We start from the raw sequence: 12,551 nt of genomic DNA on the forward strand, positions 1-12,551 counted from the left end.
TACAGACTATTAATCAATAACAAGGATTGTAAGCATATAAATTGTTTGCGCCTGTTAAAATGTTACGGTTTCTGCGCAAGGATTTGCTCATAAATATGATCAGGTGCTTCATTATGCTGTTCATTCGATGATTTGCGAACTGCGATGTTGCCATAGCTTACAAAAGTTGAGGAGCTCCAGTAAGTCTAGATGAGAGAGTTGAGGATCTTCGCTTCATGAATCAGAATGAAGAAATAACATACAAATCCGGAGACCTTAATTATTTTTTTCGACGGTGGTACAATACCGTCAAATATGAATTGTTACCGCTGATTAAAACAAAAGTTTTTAGAATCTAAGTTTATATATTTGTAAATATTATAATATATACCAATAACATCATTAAATAAATTAAAAGATCTATACATTTTTCACACATTATTTGGAACTAAAAAAGATTTACCATTTATTTAATCTCAATTAAAAACTATTGCACACATATTTTTCATTCACCTATTCGCGACAATTGAACAAAGGATCGGAAAAATAATGCGACAAGGTTGGAAGATTAAAAAATATAATATAGCTAATAATATATTAGACGATATTTTTTCTCATACATAAATTCATTCTAATCTTATTGAGGTATAATAAACCAGACAAAACGTCTAATTGCAGCCAAGAACTACGTTAAAATTAAGTGTTATTTATATTGTGATTTGTAATAGTCAATAATGTCTTAGCTTGAGTTGACGTATTAAAGTTTTGGGATAGCGTTTGACATTATTGGGATTAAAAATTTACACAAACCATAGCAATTAGTCATATAGAGAGCTTATATGGTACCTACATCCAAACGAAATCTAGTTTGTGATGTTTAACGCCGGAATCATAATATATAAAACAAAATTACTGCAATTAAATATATCTTCAATAATTCAACTATCTTCGGAACACATTCTGGACCTTCGCATAGGTACAATACAAAATAACTCTATCTATACCTAATTCTGTAAAGTATAACCAACTTACAATTATAATTAATATTCAACATTGTAAAGTTATAAATAATAGTACTCTAAAGATTAATAAATAGATTATTAATATCACAGTAGATCAACTGCCAGCCAGTTTCTACCTTCTCTCATTTATTCCACGAATGTTTTATTGCTACAAAATGAACAAAGAGAATATTGTAGATTGAATGTCATCCAAAACTATTGACATATCCGATGCTGACAGTGTCGGTAAAAACTGCTGTGATATTGACAACGCTTTTGGATATGCTTACCCAAGCAAACTTATTTGTAAACAAACAATACAATTTTATTGATCAATATTATCATTATATATATTTTAGTCCTTAGATCTACTGGTAACTATTAAACATGATGCAATAACTCTATTCTGGAGCACTAAAGAATTTTGAATAGCTGAAAAATGGTGGGATACATAATTAATTTTTTATTAAAAAGAGTTCTTCAGAAATTTTTGTTGTAAGTATAAAAGATTTGCAAACTTTCTGAGTTAAATGAAAATAATAATTAATAATTAATTGACGTTTGAAATTAATCAACAGCATAGACATAAATAATTCGTTGTCTGTGATGATTGATTTAAAAATTCAAAAATAAAACAGTACCACCTTCCATAGGTATTATTTATGGTTATCTTCTAAAATTATCGAATGAGGTTGTCATCATGTACCTACCTACCTATTTATAGAAAGTACACTGAGCTATTGATAAAAATCAATAGCTCAGTGTACTTTCTATAAATCCGTAACAAATTAAGCACCACATATAATTACTGAAAATTCAAACGGATATAAGTAATTATTATTACTTTAATTAATAATAATTAACAACGTAATATGAAGTTGAAATGTCTTAAATGTAAACTGCTATATTCGGCGTTATATGATAGTGATGTACATGTGAAAGAAGAAAAAGAAAATTTAGGTTATAAATCTTACATAATACACTGATATTTACATAGGTCTTATGTTATCACTTAGGAAACAGGAGACATATTTTCAGAAAGCTTATTGCCCACAATAACGAGATGAATACAGAAAAAACAATACTTAGATAATAGGTGCAATGAAATGCCTAGGTAATGGAAACGATTGATGATAAAATAAGAATAACAGAATAGGTATCCGAATAGGAATAGGTCCCCATCCCGTGAGCCTCTTGCCCGTTTGCCCCCTCTCATATATAAAAAAAAGTATAGAATATGAATAAGAAAAGATGTATTATTTCTTGCATCATTGATAAGAAGTAGCATTGGAATTTAGTTATACCTACTTAGAACGGTCTTTGAACTTACGATTCTAAAACAGCAGGATATTATTTAGACCAAGTAGGTACCTATTCTATCGTACGAAAAGAAATTGTGATATATCTATGATAAGGTACAATAATGTACATATTTACATGCGCAATCTTTTTATTGTGTATGATTTTAACATGTCAGCAATAGAATATGTTTAGATGATAAACTCTTTAAGGCAAATTTTAGACACATTCAGCATTTACGAAAGAATTTATAATACTGGAAAATATTCGATTGAATCGCGAAATGAAAGCAATACATGGCTAAATGTCTATATAAATCTATCATGAATAAAAATCAACCTCAGGCTAAGTACGATATCGAAATATGAATTAATTATTAGACAGATACTTACTCTATCTTAGTCTATGGGTAAAAATAATACCTAATGCTACATAAGGTTATATTCACAGAACAGGTAAAAGAGATCTCTTTAAACTGTTCTGTGGTTATGTAGACGGTTCCTAGTTATACAAAATATGTAAATAAAATACACTCTGAAAAATAATCTAAATAAGAAATCCAGCTATTCAAGAAGACTTAGACTGGACTAGCGTTCATGTATTTTTCTTCTATTATGTTATGTAATAATATCATGGTGGTGAATTATGTATGCTATTATAATTAATAAAATGGGCACTGAACACGAGCCCACGTTAAGTCGGCAAGCTATAAGCAAAATAAAAAATATAACATATATTTTGCCTTTATTCTTTCTTTGTACTGCTAGATAAAATATAAATTTCTTATTATGACTTTGGTGTTGAGTGTATACAACATTGAGCAAATTTGGCTAAATAAATTAAAAAATACGAACCTAACAAAATTCAATTGACCTAAGTAAATAAATGTCTTTACTAAAATATCAAATAAGAAAATGGGATAGGATTTAGTTATTATATTTGTAGAAAATTAATCTAATAGCTTCATGAAAGTTGAGATCGATTTATGATTCAGCGACTGGCGAGCTGTGCGAACTCAAGCACCATCTGGCTATTTGTGTATCAGTAAAACCTTTTTAGCCAGTTAAGAAAAAGTATAGACACCCAAATAATATAGACGAAAAAAGGTTTTCTTTCAAATTTGAAATTAGAATGAGGGGAAGATCCAGCACAATATAATTAAAAGTTCTCAGTAGAAGTTAAAATTTCGGTGTTGTACTTAGAATTATTATTAAAAACCTAGTACATCATGACTTCAGCTTAAACGTATGATAATTCTATGATATATTTTTATTTTTATAACTAATCGCTGTTATATCTAGGTCCTTAAAATATGGCAGTTATTTAATTGCTAGCTGAGTTGTTGCCTTACTCTAAAACTGAAAATTTGGTTTGGTTCCTGCGGAATTCAATTAAGTTTCCCCTATCATTGTAATGATCTATATATCACAACCACTATAAGAAATCGTTGGTTACCTTGGGGAAATGGAATATTTGGTACAACATACAGGTACGTAACGTCAAATAAATTTCGCTTAGATTAAAGATTGGTCTCCGCTGCGCTCCAATCAGACACCGCAGGCGTAGTCACAAAGGGCGGCAACTAATACTACGCGCAAGTGGTCGTTCTCGAGGCAGCCTCGAACAATGTGACGTTGACGTGGCACATGTTCTGTTAAACTTTGCTACTAATCAAAACTAAAATGCCGGGTTGCGTAGTAAAACTTTGTAAAAATAATAAGACGAGAAATAAGAAAGACACTGGGATCACATATCATCAGTAAGTATTTTGTATTTTATTAATTTCAATGTAAAAAACACGAAGCGTATGTTACAAAATTTGAAAGATGCCACGCACACGAGCATGTAATAGTTGCAGTAATAAAAAGCTATTGTTCTTAGGTAGTGCGGTATCTATTTGGAGCGCAGCGGAGACCAATCCTTAATATAAGATATTTCGTTTTAACTACTAACTCGCCAAAATTAACTTCAGACTTCAAATGGGTGCACTTACAGAGTCCAAAGACGCGGGCCGAGTTAAATTTGATTAACAGTTTATAACAGTACTAGGTATGTGTCAAAGTTATTTGAGTTTAATTTATTTAGAGCATTGGTGAGATGACCATCAGCTTAAACCAATATTTAAATCATTTCTCAATATACTCGATTATTTACAAGAAAAGCCCCCGTTAGGTTTATGGGCAAAAAATATTTATGATGGTTAGCTCTCCATTTTATCACTTTTCCTCTGCTGTCAAAGTTAGTTACGCAGTGTGAGAAGGTGGAGCAAAAGCACTCCTAATTTAGGTCTCACGTAAACTTTGGCGTGTTAAATTGCTGTTTCATTAAATTTGTTTATTGGCAAGATTATGAAATATTAAATTTTCTTTACAAATCGTTACAATTCTCGTTTTGTACACACAATTTCAAATTGTACCAATCAAAGGCTTCAATATCTTCAAAAAATTTCAATATATGATATAAATTTAGAATATAGAAAGCTCTCAATTGCTTACTTAAATTTTGTAACGATTTATTACTATACGTACGATCGTAGCTATAACTATCTGTAAATGTGCGTTAGATTTCTTTTAAAATCTACAAAAATGAACAAACTTATTCGCTTACTTCAGATGCAGCGAATCTGTAATTGGCACTTTTAACTAAATAATATTTAATATTAAGCTGAAATTTTCGTCGATGTATTCTACGGTAACTTGTAACTGTATAAACACACGAATATCGCGCTTTAGTACCACCACGCCTATTTATAGCATAAGACACGATTTTTAAGATTCCCCTATAAATTATGCTTAAAATCTAGAATTAACGTATTATAACACACACAGCGTCACTATAAAATTTATCGACTTCAACCATCACATTAAGTAACAATATCAACATCTAAGAATAAAAATTTATATGTACACATTGCTTTCTTTGAATAGAATATATTAATATAATTCTCAATAAAGTTATCTATGTACAAAATACATTTAATAATAATACTTTAATATAATATAATAAATAATATTGCATCTCGCAATGTTGTTCCGACTTCCGTATCAAACTGAGCGTCCTATAATTTGATAGTCCACTTTAATAACACATAAGTCATTCACTTGATATAACACTTTACCAGAAAAGTGCAATTATTGTTCTCGAACATGACACCCATCTAAAGCACTCAAAGAGTTCCTGAACCATCAAGAATAATAGATTTTTCACTTTGATTTTCTCATACCTCTCAACGAACTCCTTACTAATTATCTCAATCCGATTTATACCACAACAAATAGTAAAGACCACAATAACAGTAGCTTTTTATATCTGATTCAGGATATAAAACAAAAACTAACATGTCATCAACTTTCCCGGATTTAATTTTTACAAACATTTACCATAACCTGTCATAAAAAAAACTGTGTAGGAAACATCATCAAATAGTAATTGACACTTGATAGTTATCGGTGGTATAGATAATAATTAATAATCCGGTCTGAAGTTGCAGCGCATTATCACCGGTATCTAAATTCAGTGCAATTTTAGTGTTACGACTTGTGTTCAGACCGGATAGCTTTTTAAGCGATATTATTCTCATTTTACTGTGGTCTCTACCCTACTTTGTTCACCCGCTCCTTGTCAATCCGATGTTCGTCTTCTCTCCAGGCTTACAAGTACCTTACAACAGCATTTAAGCGGAATACAATTGAGTATTATCTGTCCGACTGAACCGACGTGTTTACCAACAGATATGTAATAAAATTTAATTCTAACATTGTGTAGTCTTTTAGTAAAACCTGAGAAAACTTATAATTATTACGATATCTAATTATTCAGTCAATGCATACAAATAAGCAGTGATATATCACTGACCAAATCGCGACTGGAATGCCAAGTCGACTTAAAATGTGAACGTTTTTGATACAGCAGTGTGAAAACGAGGAAATAGTTCTGTTAAAGGCGCACTTTGAGATATGGACGGAATTTACTGACACAATAACGAAAAATAGCCGTCTGATATATTTAGGAACCTGTACCAATAGCGCAACTACAATTTGCTCGATTACCTTCAGTATCTGATTTATTTACGATTTAAATTTTGTGACAGAATCAAGCCAAAGAATTTCACGTTAAAGAATTGAGAATACATATCTTACTTTATACTTTTGAATTTATAAACTTTGAAGTATGTGGTTACAAAAATATTTGCTACTATAAAAAATATTTGTTAAGTATCAGGGCTCTAAAACTCTATCTCAAAACTATTGCAAAGCTGAAAGTGAACGTAGTAACAAAATAGCGATATTAACTATTCCAGTGATAGGGCTACGAAGCAAAGACACGTTTTCACACTGCATTACGTCAGTCTAAATGTAAATCTAAATACCTAAAAGTAATATTCACAGTCTCAACCGAGAACGATTCACGTAGATATTTTTATAAGGCAATCTGCACTGCATAAATACGTGGGCAAACGCGTTTGTATCGTCAAAACACGTGTTCGATAGCACATTTAGAATAAAAATATGTCTCCCTCAAACATTATAATAAATCTAGTATTACTCCGTATATATCTTAAAGTAAAATTATTTCCGTTCAACGTTACTCGCTACAACTTGGTGCAGGAATACTTTTCGGTGGCGATTAATTGTCCTCACAGGAATCATTGCCGGAGCAGAATGTCTATGGATTCGACACAACACGTGGTGGTTGCGACCGTGTCGGTAAACGCTAATCACCGAAGCGCGTACACGCCTTTTTCCATTTGCATTGAGTGCACCACTGATCCCGTTGTTCCATGCCGTAAACCTTGCGGCACTTTTTATTGTCTGAGCGGGGTCGACGTCCCGGACTTCCCGGGGAACCGTTCGCACCTGAAATCTTCATGTGTTTCTGCAATATAAATTAAATAGTATTAGGTGTCATTCGTGTTGCATGAACCTTCAAATTACTAGCTGGTGGCAAAATTTTGTGAGTCTCAAATCTCTGGGATCTAAGAATTGTATAACAAATTAATTCAGCTGATACAAAGACCCAACATTAAAAAAAAACGCAGTTTATGTGGAACTATTCCAGTTTTAAGGTTAAATTTGTAGGCACATCATTGATATCGTGAGCTAAATGTTTTTTTTTAATTTTTTAGTATTATGCATATAATTATTATGATGTTCAAATATTAAGTATAATTACCGGTGAATGTGAGGTTGACCAGGAATGAGTGACGGGAATGCTTATGGACCTCGCCGAACTATTCTGCATGGTTGAGAGAAGCCCTTGCCTGAAGCAAACACAGATAATGAAGTAAAAATATCTTCAAAAATACGTATTTATATTAGCTACGTTCTTGTTTATCGCCAGCTGTAGGTAATTATGTAACTACATTCTGCACTGTGGGCCTAGTCAAGATAAAATCGTTCTATAGCTATTCTCTTTCTATCACTGTCGTGTATTTTTAGCTACAGTTGACAACTAGATAGCTCTGACCGCGTGGCATAATGTTAAACTAATAGCCTAAACACATGATCGGATTAAGTACGGCCGAACCATCGAACGTGGTCCGGAAAAAGGCATAAAAGGCATTTATTTTCTCAAAATTGATTCCTTTATTAGTAGCGGCAGTTGGTAGCGGACCATATTCGATGGTATGTCACATTATTATTTGTGTCGTCTGGAACGTACCGATTTAGACGCCGGGACAATTGCTGCGCGGCGCCCACCGGAAGAACTGATGGTCAGGCTGTACCGAATTCGTACATGCCTTTAGGCTAGCTATTTCCGATTTTAAGCTTTCTAAAACATCATCATCCATGTTGCTTATTTTTTTTTAAAGAAACACATCACTGACGTATGGTCAGTTTTTTAAACGTTGCTATGATAAATTGGGCAACGGACTACGAACTGTTTTGGTTGAAAGTATACTCAGTTTAGGTGTAATATTGGCTATAGTAGAAAGTAATCTTCGACATACTAATGTCGAGTACCACTACTACCTAATGGCGTTGCTAGTGTTGTAATCACGAAATACTGTACCTACCTACCGATCAAAACGTAGATATGTTTCTGTCATGTAATAAATGATTAAAAAAATAACATGACATTGACACACCATGTAGTAGACGGTATTTATGCACCGAAATTGTCATCTTTGAATTCCTGAAATTGATTGTTGCGTGTGTGGGGCAATTTGGGCATACCCGACAATCATTTGTGGCGTATAAATTGTGGCGCGACACACAATAATAAACAGATGTAGAAGATAAATTTACTTCGATGTACTTGCATTTTGTATTCCATACGTAGGTTCTTGGTAATTAATGGTTTTGTTACATGGTAAATTTAAAAATTGCCTTGTCTCTTAAAATTATATATATTGTAATTAAAGTAAGACCTCTGATGACACTATTTGCATGTCATGTCAAAATGTTTCTCTAGTGTGCGGCCAGTCTTATTTATATCAGGCCTTGTCTAGCAAAGAACAGCGTCAAACGGAAGCCGAAACAAAAAATGGTCACCATCCCTTTCATTCATCTTTGGTGAGCCGCCTCTTTCATAATTCGTTATCTTCCATACGCCTTCGTTCGCTATGCAGCGTGGCGCTACAAGCGCAACATTAAATGAATAAAAAAAATTAAAAAAAAAAATACACAACTAACCAAAATCAATTAATTTTCCAAAATATCATTTTGAAACATACCTGTAAGTAACCTAGCACCAAACAGCCGCACACATTGACAAACTGTATATCGACAAAGTCTAATAAATCCATTGGTTGTATCAAAAATCTTCCTTAGGGTCAAAAATAGAGGAGGAATGGATATTGAGGTATTTACCGATAAGATCCAACAATTTGACGCTGGTAGTCAGGATCCTCATGCGGCGGGCGGCACATGTCCCGATGTGAGAGAGTGGGAGGAGGTGCTGGGACGGAGATCTCACGTTCGGTGTAGTAAAACTCTTCCTCATGGTCGCTCTCACCTTCCTTTTTTGGCCTTTAAACAATATAGTAGATTATTATTATTATGTTTTATGATATTAGAGACAAGACGGGCAGGCCGTTCAGCTTATGGTAAATGATACGCCCTACCCATTACAATGCAGTGCCGCTCTGGATTCTTGAATATTGCAAATATTCTAAGCGGCTCTACAACTGCGCTCGTCTCCTTAACATAAGATGTTAAGTCTCATTTGCCCAGTAATTTCACTAGCTACGGCGCCCTTCAGACCGACACACAATAATATTTACACATTACTGCTTCACGGCAGAAAAAGGCGCCGTTGTGGTACCAATAATCTAGCCGGCTTAATAATTAACGTATAAATATAAAGCTAAGGACAAAATACGGTCCTGAACGTGTACATGATAAAATAAAAAAAATATTATTGAAGTCCGACGAATTTGGTAATTCCAAAGAGCTCGTTCAAAAAAAATATTGTGTGCGCATAGACTACACGAAAGAAGTAAAAATTTCACTATTTGCGAGGTACATAATATGAACTATTTTTTGTTTTATATTCCAATATTTAACCAATTATATAATTATAATTGTGTACTAATACTAATTACTTTGGTAAATTTTGTTCACGAGCCTTACATAATCGAGCACAGCAAGCTTAAAGATTTAATGACTTCAAAAAAATAATTCAACGTGATATAATTCAAAATACATTTCTTCCTACAAACTATATATATATATACTACATTTTGTTGTTGCTGATTGATATATGTACTGTATCAGAGTTTTCACGCTCAATTCAAATCTCAATAAGCCAAGCGCCAAACGTTAATGTGGTACAGAGGTCGACCTTGTATCAGTATTCGTTAAAAAGGGCTTGGAGTAGGAGCTCATAGGCTACAATGTTTTAAGCCTTGAATGTCGCCGGTACGTTCCGGGTCTGGTTTACTGAGCTCTTGTCAGATGATCAATCATATTATTACCCATATTCTCTGTAAAGGTTTGCAGTCGAATAACACATAGTACTAATTAGAAACAATTACATATTATGTAAAACACTTTTTAAAGGATTAAAATAATAACTGTGGTAATTTTGATTACATTTTGCATATTTTTTTTTATTATTATCTTAGTTAACCCGGCGCGGCGTTTCGAGAAACGCGACCAGGAAAGGTCTCGAAACGTCGGGTTAACTGAAATAATAATAAAATTGTAACTTGTACGCAATAAGTGTTTTATTTAAATGTGTAACACTCGCGTTAATCAAAGGAAATATAACAATTTATATTTTGTACTTATGTAAGAGAGAACAAAAAAATGGCTTTTAGAATTTTCGTTTGTTGTTATTGTTGAAACCGGTTTGAATATGGTATTCACTAAAGTATTGTGGCATGTTTCCCGTTACAATAAACGTTTGTTTCGTTACAAAAAAGTAATTGAAACAATATGCCAAAATGTTCGCTGGCGAAGTCACTTATAAACAAGTTATTACATCTGAAATATTTATTTATTAAAAAGGCTGACGTTAGACTTTAAAACTTTTTCCATCGCTTTATCCTACGGTATTTTTGACGATGCGAGCTTTTAAGGCACTAAGCACTGTGTCAAAATATTGTCAGATAAAGCCTACATCACGAATGATGTCTCTTAAGTAAATATTTAATTGTAATGTATAAGCTTGAAAGCTTAATAGAGACTTTTTTACTCAACCAAATATTTACATAGCATCTGGGTCTAGCCTTAAGTTCTGTTGCAAATAATAATGCATTTTTTTGACGCAATGTAATCTTAATACAACTTAGATGTATTTATTTAGTAAAGGCATATAAATAAACGAAAAATAATTCTATTTGAAATGACGATAACGTAGGTTTTTAATATATGCGGCCACTAATAACCTATAGGATTTATCCACTGTTTCCATAGGAAATTTAGCCACAGCAGACTCTAGAGGATTCTTAAGGGAATCGATGCTGTCGTGACGTGATTTTGAAATCGATGATTTGTAGTCCAAGAGGTTCAATTAAGGGCTAAACTAGGGCCGTGTGCAGTCTTACTGGATAGTCCAAGGAAAAGCCTATTGCTAAGAGGGTTCACAACGCGATCAAAGACAGTCTCTTGATACACATCACTCCTTTAAAACTGAAGCTGTGGGATCAAGTAAAAAGGTGAACCACACCATGACTGACGCAGAATATTGACAATTTTGCACTTTTCAAGCTTCTTTGGGGCTAGGAGCGTACACTTTGCCATGTTGCTTGTCGTAATGCTCTACAATTGTTATATTTTATCATCAGTGAAAACGAAATTTCTGTAATTTAAACTCGCATCGATACGAAAAATGCTTGCTACGAGAGAAGCGATTTGATCTAGTCAGTCTCACTAACTGTAGACATTGTTTTTAGACACTTTGTGCAAGGCAATCACTGCAATTATGTTTCCGTTTACCAATCTGTTATTCTAATTTAATGTCGTTGATAAAATGTGTGAAATGCCGGTAAATGATTGAAGTTTCTAACATCATAAGCGCGTTAGAAATATGAATTCAAAATAATTAAAATTAGAAGATTTTAAGCTGTAATAATCTTTATGGCCAGACTTGTCAATCTAGCGAAACTCTCTAAGAAAAAAGCGATTCAATCGATCGTATGAAACGTGCACTCCTTGACAGATGGACAGATGACGACAATAATCTTGTAAAAAATGGAGATAGCAGAAATCCACTACTTTATAAGCAACTGTTCGCTTTCACACTTAACCGGATTATAATTCGCGGACAATCGCGTTATGGTTATTACTACTATTTCAAACTTATGTCAAATGACTGCACGTTTCATACTAAACTAAATTTCATTTTTTTGTTAGGCAATCCCGCCTCTTATTACGTAGTATTTAGATCCTCTTTGAGACTTGTTGGATAATTCATTTTGCACAAGTTGCAAAATTTTTATATCCTACAATTATACACAGATTTAAAGAAAATCAATATACAGTAATGCGAAAGTTGTCACTATGTATACAGAACAGTCGTTTGCGACAAAGCATAATAGATAAACAGAATACACACCCTAAATGTGACTGCCTGATGTGAGACTCAATGGACATGCAAGTGTGTGTGATGTAGCCACAGCCCCTCCAAGTACACTCGAAAACAATACTGTTGACCTGAAACCAAAGGACACATTGTATATACATGTGATACGGAACGTAAGAAGGAAACAGCGTATTATGTACGTAATAGTACATAGGAAGGTAACGAGCGCAAAGTCGATTCTAGGCCACAGCCTTGATGTTGTGTGCCTCATACACTTACTTGTGCAATCCTTACACATGAACC

The 12,551-nt window shown here is 33.3% G+C and overlaps 1 protein-coding gene across 1 annotated transcript in view; it reads right to left on the reverse strand.

Annotated features, from left to right (window-relative positions):
- Positions 1-324: 324 nt before the first annotated feature.
- The window catches only part of LOC126971209 (zinc finger protein 395), a 73,783-nt gene continuing 61,556 nt past the window's right edge, over positions 325-12,551 (reverse strand). The window contains exons 5-8 of the mRNA XM_050817386.1: positions 12,282-12,379; positions 9,092-9,250; positions 7,452-7,539; positions 325-7,154 (exon numbers count right to left, since the gene is read on the reverse strand). Of these exons, the coding sequence (XP_050673343.1) occupies positions 6,993-7,154; positions 7,452-7,539; positions 9,092-9,250; positions 12,282-12,379 (507 nt within the window). The 3' untranslated portion in view covers positions 325-6,992. The remainder of the gene's footprint in view (positions 7,155-7,451; positions 7,540-9,091; positions 9,251-12,281; positions 12,380-12,551) is intronic.

The sequence above is a fragment of the Leptidea sinapis genome, chromosome 23, assembly GCF_905404315.1.
Source record: "Leptidea sinapis chromosome 23, ilLepSina1.1, whole genome shotgun sequence".
In the NCBI taxonomy this organism is placed as follows: domain Eukaryota; kingdom Metazoa; phylum Arthropoda; class Insecta; order Lepidoptera; family Pieridae; genus Leptidea; species Leptidea sinapis.